Source organism: Babylonia areolata, chromosome 12 (assembly GCF_041734735.1).
Source record: "Babylonia areolata isolate BAREFJ2019XMU chromosome 12, ASM4173473v1, whole genome shotgun sequence".
Taxonomy (NCBI): domain Eukaryota; kingdom Metazoa; phylum Mollusca; class Gastropoda; order Neogastropoda; family Buccinidae; genus Babylonia; species Babylonia areolata.
This window is the reverse complement of record NC_134887.1, coordinates 32,126,357-32,141,356: the sequence shown is the minus strand read 5'-3', so window position 1 is coordinate 32,141,356 and position 15,000 is coordinate 32,126,357. Positions and strand designations below refer to the sequence as shown.

The 15,000-nt window shown below is 47.1% G+C and overlaps 1 protein-coding gene and 1 long non-coding RNA gene across 2 annotated transcripts in view; both read left to right on the top strand.

Annotated features, from left to right (window-relative positions):
- Positions 1 to 8,504, top strand: part of LOC143288154 (uncharacterized) — a 98,878-nt gene extending 90,374 nt beyond the window's left edge. The window contains exon 3 of the long non-coding RNA XR_013056043.1: positions 7,933 to 8,504. This is a non-coding gene — a long non-coding RNA (uncharacterized LOC143288154). The remainder of the gene's footprint in view (positions 1 to 7,932) is intronic.
- Positions 8,505 to 8,670: 166 nt separating this feature from the next.
- LOC143287898 (FMRFamide receptor-like) overlaps positions 8,671 to 15,000 on the top strand; it is a 9,135-nt gene continuing 2,805 nt past the window's right edge. The window contains exon 1 of the mRNA XM_076596139.1: positions 8,671 to 9,181. Within this exon, the coding sequence (XP_076452254.1) occupies positions 8,685 to 9,181 (497 nt within the window). The 5' untranslated portion in view covers positions 8,671 to 8,684. The remainder of the gene's footprint in view (positions 9,182 to 15,000) is intronic.

Here is a 15,000-nt window from a genome sequence, read left to right as displayed (position 1 = left end):
AAAAGGAAGGAAAAAAAAGAGAGAAAGAGAAGTCAGGAAGGAGGGATAGGAAGGGAAGAAAGAAGGAAGGAAGGAAAGAAAGAAAGAAAGAAAATAGGAAAGAAATAAGGAAGGAGGGGAGTCAGGAAAGAAAGAAGGAAGGAAGAAAGAAGTGAGGAAGACAGGAGGAAGGACGGAAGGGAGAAAGAAAGAAAGAAAGAAAGAAAGAAAGAAAGAATAGGAACAGCGATAAACGCCGAAACTGACATATCTGAAACCCACATGTTCTGCGCGTACGCACACACAGAATGATTGGATTATCTCGAAACTGGCTAAAAAAAAAAAAAAAAAAAAAAAAAAAAAAAAAATCAAATTACCAGTTTCAAGAATACGCAGGCAAAAATTACCAGTGTCAATGATACGCAGACAGACAAGCACAATCACAATCATGAACAAGAGAGGCAAGGCCTTCAAGAGTCACTTGTGATAAATTAAGTCCCCTAGCATTAATTACAGAGTAATTTCCCTTCTTTTACTATCTGCACCAAAACGTTTGCAAAATAAATAAAACTTCCATGCTTAGCAAAAGAAGTTCCTGTTTGAACAAAAAAATGATAATAATGACTCCTCTTGTTGTTGTGTCAGAATAAGAGGTCAAAGTGCCAAGTTTAGAGAATACAAAAAATATAAATATAACAGTAAATGCAGTTTGCATATAATTAGGCTTCTTCTTTATTTTTTTTTTTTTTGTGCCCATCCCAGAGGTGCAATATTGTTTTAAACAAGATGACTGGAAAGAACTGAATTTTTCCTATTTTTATGACTGGAAAGAACTGAATTTTTCCTATTTTTATGCCAAATTTGTTTACACAAGTGAGTCAAAAATGCTCTTGTTGCAGCGTGAGTCCGGTCACTTTAAAATGGGTGTCATATAAAAACTGAGACAGACAGACAAAGGGAGAGAGAGAGAGGGGGAGAGAGAGAGAGACACAGACAGACAGACACAGAGACAGACAGACAGAGAGAGGGAGGGAGAGAGAGAGGAGACAGAGACAGAGACAGAGACACAAGAACAGAAACAGATACAGACAAACAGGCGGGTCTGCAGACGAAGACAAAGAAAAAGAAAAAAGAACGTGAGAGAGAATAAAAAAAAATTTAAAAAAAAGAAGTCAAAATGGAATGTTTTAAGTAGGGAAATGGGAGATGCTAAAAGCTTATTTTTTTCACCTTGCCCTCGCAGAAAAGCTTGTAAAACAGGAGGGGGAGGAAGAGGGGGGAGAAGAAGAAGAAGAAGGAGGAGGAGGAGGAGAAAGAAAAAGAAGAAGGAGGAGGAGGAGAAAGAAGAAGAAGGATGAGGAGGGGGAGGAGGAGGAGAAGAAAAAGGAGGAGGAGGGGGCGCGGGGGCAGGAAGAGAAAGAAGAAGGAGGAGGAGGAGGAAAAGGAGGTGGAGGGGAGGAGGAGGAGGAGAAAGAAGGAGGGAGAGAAGAAGAAGAAGGAGGAGGAGGAGGAGAAAGAAGAAGAAAGAGGAGGGGGAGGAGAAGAAAAAGGAGGGGGAGGGGGGCAGGAAGAGGAAGAAGAAGGAGGAGGAGGAGGAAAAGGAGGTGGAGGGGAGGAGGAGGAGAAGAAGGAGGAGGAGAAAGAAGAAGAAGGGAGGAGGAGGAGGAGGAGGAGGAGAAAGAAGAAGGAGGAGGAAGAAGAAGGAGGAGGGGGAGGAGGAAGAAGAAGGAGAAGAAGGAGGAGGAGGAGGAAGAAGAAGAAGGAGGAGGAGGAGGGCGAGGAGGAAGAAGGATGAGGAGGAGAAAGAAGAAGAAGGATGAGGAGGAGGAGAAGAAGAAGGAGAAGAAGAAGGAGGAGGAGGAGGAAGAAGAAGAAGGAGGAGGAGGGCGAGGAGGAAGAAGAAGGAGGAAGAGGAGGAGAAAAAGAAGGAGGAGGAGGAGGAGAAGAAGAAGGAGGAGGGGGAGAAGAAGAAGAAGGAGGAGGGGGAGGAGGAAGAAGAAGGAGGAGGAGGAGGATGAAGAAGGAGGAGGAGGAGGAGAAGAAGGAGAAGAAGAAGAAGGAGGAGGGGAGGAGGAGAAGGAGAAGAAGGAGGAGGAGAAGGAGGAGGAGGAGAAAGAAGAAGAAGGAGGAGGAGGAGGGGGAGGAGGAGAAAGAAGAAGAAGAAGGAGGAGGAGGGGGGGCAGGAAGACAAAGAAGAAGGAGGAGAAGGAGGAGGAGGGGAGGGAGGAGGAAGAAGAAGAAGGAGGAGAAGAAGGAGGAAGAGAAGGAGAAGAAGAAGGAGGGAGGGGGAGGAGGAGGAGGAAGAAGAAGAAGAAGGAGGAGGAGGGGAGGGGAGGAGGAAGAAGAAGAAGGGAGGAGAAGAAGGAGGAAGAGGAAGGAGAAGAAGAAAGGATGGGAGGGGGAGGAGGAGAGAGAAGAAGAAGAAGGAAGGAGGAGGGAGGGGGGGGAGGGGAGGAGGAAGAAAAGAAGGAGGAAGAAGAAGAAGGAGAAGATGGAGGAGTAGAAGAAAAAGGAGGAGGAGAAAAAGGAGAAGGAGAAGAGGAAGGAGGAAAAGAAGGAGGAGGAGAAGAAGGAGGAGAAGGAGAAGAAGAAGGAGGAGACGAGGAGAAGAAGGAGAAGAAGGAGGAGGAGAAAGAAGAAGAAGAAAAGGAGGAGGAGGAGGGGGGGAGACAAGCTAAGGGGGTGGGGGGTAACAGACCAAAACAACAAGAAAGCGGGTGGGGGAGGTTGGGGGTTGGGGGGGGGAGGGGGGCAGGAAAGTGGTTAGGACGGGGTTGGGAGGGGGGGGGGGGGGGAGAGTAACTTGGAGAAGGCATCATTATTTATAACTAGTAAAACAGAATAAAGTTTGTCCTTGTTGTTTCTATTCCCCCCCCCCCCACCCCCACCCCGCCACAAAGGCTTCTATCAATGTTTAATCATCAATTGCCTTCCTCTTTGTTGTTCTTGGTGATCTTGTCGCTATTGTTGTTGTTGCTGCTGCTGCTGCTGCTGCTGCTGTTGTTGTTGTTGTTGTTGTTGTTGTTTTTGTTGTTGTTGTTGTTGTTGTTGTTCTTCTTCTTCTTCTTCTTCTTCTTCTTCAAGCCTAGAATGACCCGGCCGGGGTAAGACTCAGCAAGGGGAAGTTTTCAGGTTGTCACACCGGAAAACCATTTCAGTCCCACAAGGTTGTTTTTTTTTTTCCAGTTAATCGTTTGCTTACTTGGGGGGCGAACAATTTTTGTTTTCTTTTTTTTTCTTTTTCTTTTCTTTCTGTCTCCCCTGACCCCCAGCTGCCCCCCTCCCTCCTCCCCCTCCCCCTCTTCCTTCTTTGAAAGAAGTTTTTCGCTGTGTTTTCGTACAGTGGCAATTACGGATCAACATGGTATTGGAAGAGAGACGTGTGGTTGAATGGGAAAGTGGCGATATTGACAAACACAACCTATCGATATCTGTGTGTGTGTGTGTGTGCTCCCCCTCCCCCCCCCCCCTTCCCTCTCTCTCCCTCTCTCTCTCTCTCTCTTTACATACACTAACGTGTTTCATCTCATTTTCAACCTTTTGTGATTTTCATGTATTACATGCACGCTGTGGATTGGATGTTATTGCCTGCCACATCAGCACCAGATTTCTCATCACTTATGTGTATATATACAGTGATATAACTATGTTTCTCTGCTCTGTTGATTTATTTTTTTTTTTTCATTTCAGTCGTGCCTCTTTCCTGTGATTAATTTGACAGTCTGAATAACCCCTTTACTTCTTGATTTTTTTTTTTTACTTTTCTTTTTGCAATATCAGCTATTTTACCACAATATGATTTGATACCTAATTATGTTTGCGTATGCATATGCAATCATATATGTATGTACATGTAGACATAGGCATGCATGTGTGTATATGTGCAAATATGTATATGCATAAGGGTGTGTGTGTTTGGGGATGAGTGTGTGCATAATGTGTGTGGGTGGGTGGGTGTGAGTGTGTGACTGTGTTCCCTTCATTATATTTTTATAATGATGATGATGGTGCGTTGATTAATATTATAATTATCATTTGTAGTAGCAGTAGTAGTAGTAGTAGTGGTAGTAGTGGTATTTACCATTATTATTGTTGTGTCTTTTCGTTACCGTTTTTTGTTGTCACAAGGACAGATTGGAAGATTAGCCGATGCCTAAAATCTTTATCCTTGAGTAATAAAGGTTGTTTTTTTTTCAATCTCTCTCTCTCTCTCTCTCTCTCTCTCTCTCTCTCTCTCTCTCTGTATGTGTGTTCATTTCAAACTAGCATAGAATGGCCGTAATATCCATAACGGGTTGAAGGGGTGAGGGTGAGACGGGGGTTGTGGGGTGTCGGGGGGGGGGGGGAGATTCAACTGGAAGGACGGTCAGTTCTGACCAGCTGAATTTTACCCCCCTCCCCCCCCCCCCCCCCCCCCCCGGAGGGTCACTCCAGGCTGGTCTAGACTGACCCCGTGGTGGTTAATCTGGGCCAGCCAGATTTGCCCCGGGGGTTCAAAACCAACAGGGGTGGGGAGGAGGAGGGAGGGGGTACAAATTGGCTGCTACACCGGGGTCGACCTTTTCGATCCCACAATAAAATGTTTGCTTTCTCCAGGCAGGCAAACACTTTTCTTTCTAAAACTCTTGTCTCTGTCTCTGTCTGTCTGTTTGTCTGTCTGTCTGTCTCACTGTCTGTCTGTCAGTCTCTGTCTCCGTCTCCCTCTCTGTGTCTGTCTCTGGTTGTCTCTGTCTCTCTCTCTCTCTGTCTGTCTCTGTCTCTCTGACTGTCTGTCTCTGTCTCTCTCTGTCTGTGTATGTCTCTCTGTCTGTCACACACACACACACACACACACACACACACACACACACACACACACACAATTTATGTTTTTGCCCCTCTTCATATTGGGCTAAGGCGTTAAATGAATAAGTCCTCAAATCTTAATCTGAAACTCTCTCTCTCTCTCTCTCTCTCTCTCTCTCTCTCTCTCTCTCTCTCTCTCTCTCTCTCTCTCTGTCTCTACCTCTGTCTGTCTCTGTCTCTCTCTGTGTCTTTCTCTCTGTCTGTCTGTCTGTTTGTCTCTCGTTGAGTCGTACTTAGTCAGGTTGTGTACATGTTTTTTTTTTAATTTATGCGCTTTATTTTCATGTGTAATTGTGTGTGTGTGTGTGTGTGTGTGTGTGTGTGTGTGTGTCTGTGTGTCTGTGTCTGTGTCTGTGTCTCTGTGTGTCTGTGTGAGTGTTTTGCCATTGCTTTGTCTTTTTTTTCTTCTTTTTTCTTCTTCTTTTTTTCGCTTCTCTTTCTTTTTTGCCCTTGAGAGCTGGCTGTAAAAATTTTTTTTTTAAATATAAAAAAAAGCAAGCTAGCTGTGCTTACTCCACTACCTTCGTGAAACAAAAATTCGTTTCCTTTCGTTTCGTTTCTCTCTGTCTCTCTCTGTCTCTCTCTGTCTCTCTCTGTCTCTATCTCTCTCTCTCTCTCTCTCTCTCTCTCTCTCTCTCTCTCTCTCTCTCTCTCTCTCTCTCTCTCTCTCTCTGTGTTTTGGGATGAGGTGTTGGCATTGTACCTGAAACGTGAAGTCGATGACAGATCAACATAGAGTTTGGAAGAGCGACCGAATGGAAGAGTGGCGATATTGACAAAACACAACGTTTATCGATCTCTGTCAGTCTGTCTGTCTGTCTGTCTGTCTGTCTGTCTGTCGGTGTGCCTGGGTGTCAAACTCTGTGTGTGTGTGTGTGTGTGTGTGTGTGTGTGTGTGTGTGTGTGTGTGTGTGTGTGTGCGCGCGCGTGATTGTGTGTGTGTACGTGTGTGTGTGTCTGTGTGTCTGTGTGTGTGTGTGTGTGTGCGTACGTGTGTGTGTGTGTGTGTGTGTGTGTGTGTGTGTGTGTGTGTGTGTGTGTGTGTGTGTGTGTGTGTGTGTGTGTGTGTGTGTGTGTGTGTGTGTGAAAATTGATTGGTGTCTTTTTGTCGTGATTGCTGTTGCTCATGAACTATCGATTCTACCATGGTGTCGTCTCTGTAAGCAAACAGTTCAGCTTCTTTTTTTTCTTTTTTTTCTTCTTTTTTTTAAATAAACGGTGAGAGAGAGAGAGAGAGAGAGAGAGAGAGAGAGAGAGAGAGAGAGAGAGAGAGAATGAATGAATCTTTATTTTCCAACGGTGAAGATATTAGCACTTTGGCCGACTTACACATTTGCCGTTGTTCTAAGAGACACACAAACATGTACGCATATAAATGTAGTTATACTGAATACTTAATACATGTATAATGTACGAGTAGAGAGAGAGAGAGAGAGAGAGAGAGATGTAGATGTTTTATTCATGTAGGCCATAGCCCCTTAGAAGGGGGTACACATGGAATTGACATTAAGTCGCATATTACTACAAAGAAAAATTACGTTACATAAGCATTGCGTTGTTTAAAAGCTCTATGCAAATATAAAGCAAAATGTTGTACAATAGTTTCGTTCGTAGACGACAATAGCAAAATTAGTTTAAATAAACAAGGCTGTCTATAAAATTTGAGTGGAATTAATCGTTCTCTAATATTTCTCAATGCTGGACAACTAAGCACAAAATGGACCTCATCTTCAGTTGATTCTTTGCATAATGGGCATAACAAATTACAAATGTTTGACTGCCTATAACGATACTGATGAGTAAAAATATCAGAGACACCGAACCTAAATTTCGTCATTAAATACTTCAAACCTCTAGCAGTATGCATACGCATATAAATTGGAATATTATGCAAATTATTGATCATTCTGCATAGCTTAAATCTGTCACTGTCCTGGATATGAGAATTCCAACTTTGCCATCTGCAATCAACCAATCTTTCGCGGAACACACGAATAAAAACATTTATATCTTCAACACCTTGATTTAGCCATACAAAACCAAAACCGTACTCATATAATTTCTTTCTAACATTTGAAACCCAATTTCTTCTACCCTTATTGTCTAAGTCTAACAACATTTTGTATGCTTTATATGGCAATCTGTGTTCATCCATTTGTGTTAACTTGAGCCAGTACTTAATACATTTAACAGTAGAGAGCAACGATATTGGGTATCTGTCAGTCTCACCATAGACGAGATCAGAGAGAGAGAGAGAGAGAGAGAGAGAGAGAGAGAGAGAGAGAGAGAGAGAGAGAGAGATTGCACTGGCTCTCAGTGCTGCAGCCTCGGGGACTAGTTGGCCTTTGGGAACCATCCCAACGCCGACTGTCCCCCCCACTCCCCCCCCCCCCCCCCCCAAAAAAAAAACCCTCATGGCGGGGCGAGAGAGAGCAGGGATGTAAGTTTGGGGCAAGCCACTCTCCACTAATAAAAATCAAACCCTGTCCCAGATTGTCGGGACAGCAGCTTGTTCTTGTTCTTGTTCTTGGTGCTTTAAGTCGCCCGGCCGATCGCGCAAGGGGCCATATCAGGACCAGGAACAGACGCGGCTGCCTCCACTGGTGTTCTTGAAGTCACAGTCGGACACGACTGACTATCATACACAATGACCGTGCTTCTTCTTCTTCTTCTTCTTCTTCTGCGTTCACTCGTATGCACACGAGTGGGCTTTTACGTGTATGACCGTTTTTACCCCGCCATGTAGGCAGCCATACTCCGTTTTCGGGGGTGTGCATGCTGGGTATGTTCTTGTTTCCATAACCCACCGAACGCCGACATGGATTACAGGATCTTTAACGTGGCGTATTTGATCTTCTGCTTGCATATACACACGAAGGGGGTTCAGGCACTAAGCAGGTCTGCACATATGTTGACCTGGGAGATCGTAAAAATCTCCACCCTTTACCCACCAGGCGCCGTCACCGTGATTCGAAAACCCGGGACCCTCAGATTGACAGTCCAACGCTTTAACCACTCGGCTATTGCGCCCGTCCCAATGACCGTGCACATTTACACTCCTTTAGGTTATCATCTCTTATGTCTGTGTCTCGATTTCTTCTGCTGCAGGTAGAACCGTGTTCGGGCGGGCAACAGACAAGGACTACATGAGGAAAGGGAAAGCGTCCCAAACCAGTATGGGTACAGACGTCTGGTTCCATCATCCTCATCCTCATCCTCATCTTCCATAAACATGGATGGACGGATTGAAGTGTCCATATGTCACCGCTCATGTCATCGTGAACTGTGTGTTGAAGGAGCGGGTGTCATCTTCGTCTACTTTACCTGTAAAAAAAAAAAAAAAGAATAAATAAATAGATGAAACAATATTGAATTACATGGAAACAAATAAGATAAGGTAAGCTGAGCTAAGCTAAGCAAAGATAAGATAAGGTAATATAAAATAAGACAAGATAAGGTAAAAAAAAAAAAATAAAAAAAAAAGCAGTGGTGTGCAGTTTTGATATGTCTGAATCGTGACTTCACACCATGAAGTGTGTTGATTGAACTTCCAAGGAAACGAAATCAGCACGGCATAGAATGGAGACGTGATCATCACATTTTCTGTGTACTGCTCAAAGGTGTGAGTGATTCTTAGTGATCCCAAGTGTTGAGGAAGAAGAAGACTAGATAAAGAAGGGTGCGTGCCAGTTTTTTAGGATCTTTTTTCTTAAAACCGTGACGCGCGCGAGTCTCCACACACACAGTGACCCCCCCCCCCCACCCCCAACTACCCCCCCACCTCCGCACCCCACCACCCCCCTCTCCCCCTCCTCCTCCCTCCCGACCCTCACACCACCACCACCACCACCACCACCACCATGTTCTTCTCAGCGTGGAGAGTCAATATCTACTTGGACGAGGAAGACGTTCACAACAACAACAACCACCACCACCACAACAACGACAACGACACATGCGCCTTCCACAACCACTCCGCCTCCGCCACCGCCACCACCACAGCCGCCAAGAACTCCATCCCGGACGAAATCTGGGCCACGAGAGTTGGAGTCTTCGCCATCGGAGGCACGGCCATCGCCTGTTTCGGGCTGCTGTGCAACTCCATCTCCATCGTGGTTCTGGCTAACTTCCGGCAGAGGTCGTCCGCTCCTTTCCTGCTGATCTGTCTGGAGGTGGTGGACTCGGTCCTGCTGTTCTCCGAGATGATCCTGGAGACCCTGGCGACGCTGAGCCAGGCTGATCTGCTGACGGATTCGTACCGGGACTACATCCGGCCCGTGTACGTGCTGACCTACCCTGTCCCTCACATTGCTCAGACCGGGACCACTCTTCTGACCGTGCTTATCACGCTGGAGAGGTGTGTGGGTGGGTGTGGGTGTGTGGGTGTGTGTGGGGGGGGTAGGTGTGGAGGGGGGGGGGTTGTGTGTGTGTGTGTGTGTGTGTGTGGAGTGGGTGGGTGGATGGGTTGGTGGGGGATGTTGTGCGTGTGTGTGGGGGGGGGGCGGGGGGGGGGGCGGAGGAGGAGGTGGGGGGGCAGTGAGGGGGGCAAGGGGGGTGTGAGTGTGTGTGTGTGTGTGTGTTGGTGGGGGGCGGGTAGTGTGTGTGTGTGTGTGTGTGTTGTGGGGTGGGGGTGTATGTTGTGTGTGTGCTGTGTGTGTGGGTAGGGGAGGGGGATGGGCAGATTGTACGTGTGTGTGTGTGTGTGTGTGTGTGTGTGTGTCTGTGTCTTTGTGTGTGTGTGGGGGGGGAGGGGCAGGGAGGGGGGCAGGAGGGGTGTGAGTGTTTGTGTGTGTGTGTTGGTGGGGGGCGGGTAGTGTGTGTGTGTGTGTGTGTGTGTGTGTGTTGTGGGGTGGGGGTGTATGTTGTGTGTGTGCTGTGTGTGGGGGTAGGGGAGGGGGATGGGCGGATTGTACGTGTGTGTATGTGTGTGTGTGTGTGTGTGTCTGTGTCTGTGTCTGTGTGTGTGGGGGGGGGGGGGGGGAGGGGCAGGGAGGGGGGAAAGAGGGGTGTGAGTGTTTGTGTCTGTGTGTTGGTGGGGGGCGGGTAGTGTGTGTGTGTGTGTGTGTGTGTGTGTGTGTGTGTGTGTGTGTGTGTGTGTTGTGGGGTGGGGGTGTATGTTGTGTGTGTGCTGTGTGTGTGGGTAGGGGAGGGGGATGGGCGGATTGTACGTGTGTGTGTGTGTGTGTGTGTGTGTGTGTGTGTGTGTGTGTGTGTGTGTGTGTGTGTCTGTCTGTCTGTGTCTTTGTGTGGGGGGGGGGGAGGGGCAGGGAGGGGGGCAAGAGGGGTGTGAGTGTTTGTGTGTGTGTGTTGGTGGGGGGCGGGTAGTGTGTGTGTGTGTGTGTGTGTGTGTGTGTGTGTGTGTGTGTTGTGGGGTGGGGGTGTATGTTGTGTGTGTGCTGTGTGTGGGGGTAGGGGAGGGGGATGGGCGGATTGTACGTGTGTGTATGTGTGTGTGTGTGTGTGGGGGGGGGGGGGGAGGGGCAGGGAGGGGGGCAAGGGGGTGTGAGTGTTTGTGTGTGTGTTGTGGGGGTGGGGGTGTATGTTGTGTGTGCTGTGTGGGGGGGAGGGTGAGGGGGGTGGGCGGATTGTACGTGTGTGTGTGTGTGTGTGTGTGTGTGTGTGTCTGTGTGTGTCTGTGTGTGTGTGTGTTGTGGGGTGGGGGTGTATGTTGTGTGTGTGCTGTGTGTGGGGGTAGGGGAGGGGGATGGGCGGATTGTACGTGTGTGTATGTGTGTGTGTGTGTGTGTGTGTCTGTGTCTGTGTGTGTGTGGGGGGGGAGGGGCAGGGAGGGGGGCAAGGGGGTGTGAGTGTTTGTGTGTGTGTTGTGGGGGTGGGGGTGTATGTTGTGTGTGCTGTGTGGGGGGGAGGGGGAGGGGGGTGGGCGGATTGTACGTGTGTGTGTGTGTGTCTGTGTGTGTGTCTGTGTGTGTCTGTGTGTGTGTGTGTGTGTGTGTGTGTGTGTGTGTGTGTGTGTGTGTGTGTGTGTGTGTGTGTGTGTGTGTGTGTGTGTGTGTGTGTGTGCAGTACTAAGCCTGCCATTTAACAATGGACAACACCATTCAAAATGATTTTTAAAGAAGTCATCCTTATTTTGAAAGTGTTTCTTCATTTACATGTTGATTTGTACCGCTTTGTATCCTGTCGTGTCGTGTCGTGTCGTGTTGTGTCGTGTCCGTCGCGTTGCCTTGCATTACATTGTATTGTATTGTATTGCATTGCATTGCATTGTATTCTGTCGTGTTGCAATGCACTGCACTGTAATGTACCGCACTGAAGTACACTGCACTGTCCTACACGGTATTGTACTGTACTGTACTGTACTGTACTGCACTGTACTCTACTGCACCGTCACGTCACTGTGACGCACTGTACTGTCATGTACTGTACTGAACTGCCCTACACTGTACTGTACTTTTTTGTGTGCACTGTACTGTACTCTGTTACACTGCACTGTCTTCCGTTGTCATGGTAATGCACTGTACCACACTGCACTGCAATGGACTTCACAGTACTGCACTGTACTCCTCTACGCTGCACTATCCTGCCATACACTGTACTATACTATACTGTACTGTACTGTACTGTACTGTACTGTAGTGTTCCTTCTTGTAGTGCACTTGCACTGTCATGCACTTCACAGTACTGCACTGAACTCCTCTACACTGCACTGTCCTGCCATACACTGTACTGTAGTATTCCTTCTTGTAGTGCACCTGCACTGCAATGCACTTCATAGTACTGCACTGTACTCCTCTACACTGCACTGCCCTGCCCTACACTGTACTGTACTGTACTGTACTGTACTGTAGTGTTCCTTCTTGTAGTGCACTTGCACTGTAATGCACTTCACAGTACTGCACTGAACTCCTCTACACTGCACTGTCCTGCCATACACTGTACTGTACTGTACTGTACTGTACTGTACTGTAGTGTTCCTTCTTGTAGTGCACTTGCACTGCAATGCACTTCATAGTACTGCACTGTACTCCTCTACACTGCACTGTCCTGCCATACACTGTACTGTACTGTACTGTACTGTACTGTACTGTACTGTACTGTAGTGTTCCTTCTTGTAGTGCACATGCACTGTAATGCACTTCACAGTACTGCACTCTACTCCTCTACACTACACTACACTGTCCAGCCCTACACTGTACTGTACTGTAGTGTTCCTTCCTGTAGTGCACTTGCACTGTAATGCACTTCACAGTACTGCACTGTACTCCTCTACACTGCACTGTCCTGCCATACACTGTACTGTACTGTACTGTACTGTACTGTAGTGTTCCTTCTTGTAGTGCACTTGCACTGCAATGCACTTCACAGTACTGCACTGTATCTTCTAACACTGCACTGTCCTGCCATACACTGTACTGTACTGTACTGTACTGTACTGTACTGTACTGTAGTGTTCCTTCTTGTAGTGCACTTGCACTGCAATGCACTTCATAGTACTACACTGTACTCCTCTACACTGCACTGCCCTGCCATACACTGTACTGTACTGTACTGTACTGTACTGTACTGTAGTGTTCCATCTTGTAGTGCACTTGCACTGTAATGCACTTCACAGTACTGCACTGTACTCCTCTACACTGCACTGTCCTGCCATACACTGTACTGTACTGTACTGTACTGTACTGTAGTGTTCCTTCTTGTAGTGCACTTGCACTGTAATGCACTTCACAGTACTGCACTCTACTCCTCTACACTGCACTGTCCTGCCATACACTGTACTGTACTGTACTGTACTGTAGTGTTCCATCTTGTAGTGCACTTGCACTGTAAAGCACTTCACAGTACTGCACTATACTCCCTCTACACTGCACTGTCCCCCTGCCCTACACTGTACTGTACTGTACTGTACTGTACTGTACTTTAGTGTTCCATCTTGTAGTGCACTTGCACTGAAATGCACTTCACGTACTGCACTATACTCCTCTACACTGCACTGTCCTGCCATACAACTGTACTGGTACTGTACTGTACTGTACCTGTACTGTTACTGTAGTGTTCTTCTTGTTGGTGCAACTTGCACTGTAATGCACTTCACAGTACTGCACTCTACTCCTCTACACCTGCACTGTCCTGCCAATACACTATACTGTACTGTACTGTACTGTAGTGTTCCTTCTGTAGTGCACCTGCACTGTAATGCACTTCACAGTACTGCACTCTACTCCTCTACACTGCACTGTCCTGCCCTACACTGTACTGTACTGTACTGTACTGTAGTATTCCTTCTTGTAGTACACTTGCACTGCATATGCACTTCATAGTACTGCACTGGTACTCCTCTACGCCTGCACTGTCCTGCCCTACACTGTACTGTACTGTACTGTACTGTACTGTAGTGTTCCTTCCTTGTAGTGCACTTGCACTGTAATGCACGTCACAGTACTGCACTGTACCGGTCTATACTGCACTGTCCTGCCCATACACTGTACTGTACTGTACTGTACTGTACTGTACTGTACTGTAGTGTTTCTCTCTTGTAGTGCACTTGCACTGTAAATGCACTCACAGTACTGCACTGTACCTCTTCTACACTGCACTGTCCTGCCATACACTGTACTGTACTGTACTGTACTGTACTGTACTGTACTGTACTGTACTGCAGTGTTCCTTCTTGTAGTGCACTTGCACTGTAATGCACTTCACAGTACTGCACTGTACTCTTCTACGCTGCACTGTCCTGCCATGCACTGTAGTGTTCCTTCTTGTAGTGCACTTGCACTGTAATGCACTTCACAGAACTGCACTGTACTCCCTCTCTACGCACTGTCCTGCCCTACGCCTGTACTGTACTGTACTGTACTGTAACTGTACTGTACTGTACTGTACTGTATGTAGTGTTCCTCTTGTAGTGCACTTGCATTGTATTGCACTTCACAGTACTGCACTATATTCCCTCTACACTGCCACTATCCTGCCCATACACTGGACTGTACTGTACTGTACTGTAGTGTTCCTTTCTGTAGTGCACTTGCACTGTAATGCACTTCACAGTAACTGCACTGTTCTCCTCTACACTGCACTGTCCTGTCCTACACTGTACTGTACTGTACTGGTACTGTACTGTACTGTAGTGTTCCTTCTTGTAGTGCACTTGCACTGCAATGCACTTCACAGTACTGCACTGTACTTCTCTACACTGCACTGTCCTGCCCTACACTGTACTGTAGTGTTCCTTCTTGTAGTGCACTTGCACTGCAATGCACTTCATAGTACTGCACTGTACTCCTCTACACTGCACTGTCCTGCCATACACTGTACTGTACTGTACTGTACTGTACTGTACTGTACTGTAGTGTTCCTTCTTGTAGTGCACTTGCACTGTAATGCACTTCATAGTACTGCCTCTACTCCTCTACACTGCACTGTCCTGCCCTACACTGTACGGCACTGTACTGTACTGTACTGTACTGTAGTATTCCTTCTTGTAGTGCACTTGCCACTGCCAGTGCACTTCACAGAACTGCACTGTACTCCTCTCTACTGCACTGTCCTGCCCTACGCTGTACTGTACTGTACTGTACTGTACTGGAGTGTTCCTTCTTGTAGTGCACTTGCACTGTAATGCACTTCACAGTACTGCACTGTACTCCTCTACACTGCACTGTCCTGCCATACACTGTACTGTACTGTACTGTACTGTACTGTACTGTACTGTAGTGTTCCTTCTTGTAGTGCACTTGCACTGCAATGCACTTCACAGTACTGCACTGTACTTCTCTACACTGCACTGTCCTGCCATACACTGTACTGTACTGTACTGTAGTGTTCCTTCTTGTAGTGCACTTGCACTGCAATGCACTTCATAGTACTGCACTGTACTCCTCTACACTGCACTGTCCTGCCATACACTGTACTATACTGTACTGTACTGTACTGTAGTGTTCCTTCTTGTAGTGCACTTGCACTGCAATGCACTTCATAGTACTGCACTGTACTCCTCTACACTGCACTGTCCTGCCATACACTGTACTGTACTGTACTGTAGTGTTCCTTCTTGTAGTGCACTTGCACTGTAATGCACTTCACAGTACTGCACTGTACTCCTCTACACTGCACTGTCCTGCCCTACACTGTACTGTACTGTAGTGTTCCTTCTTGTAGTGCACTTGCACTGCAATGCACTTCATAGTACTGCACTGTACTCCTCTACGCTGCACT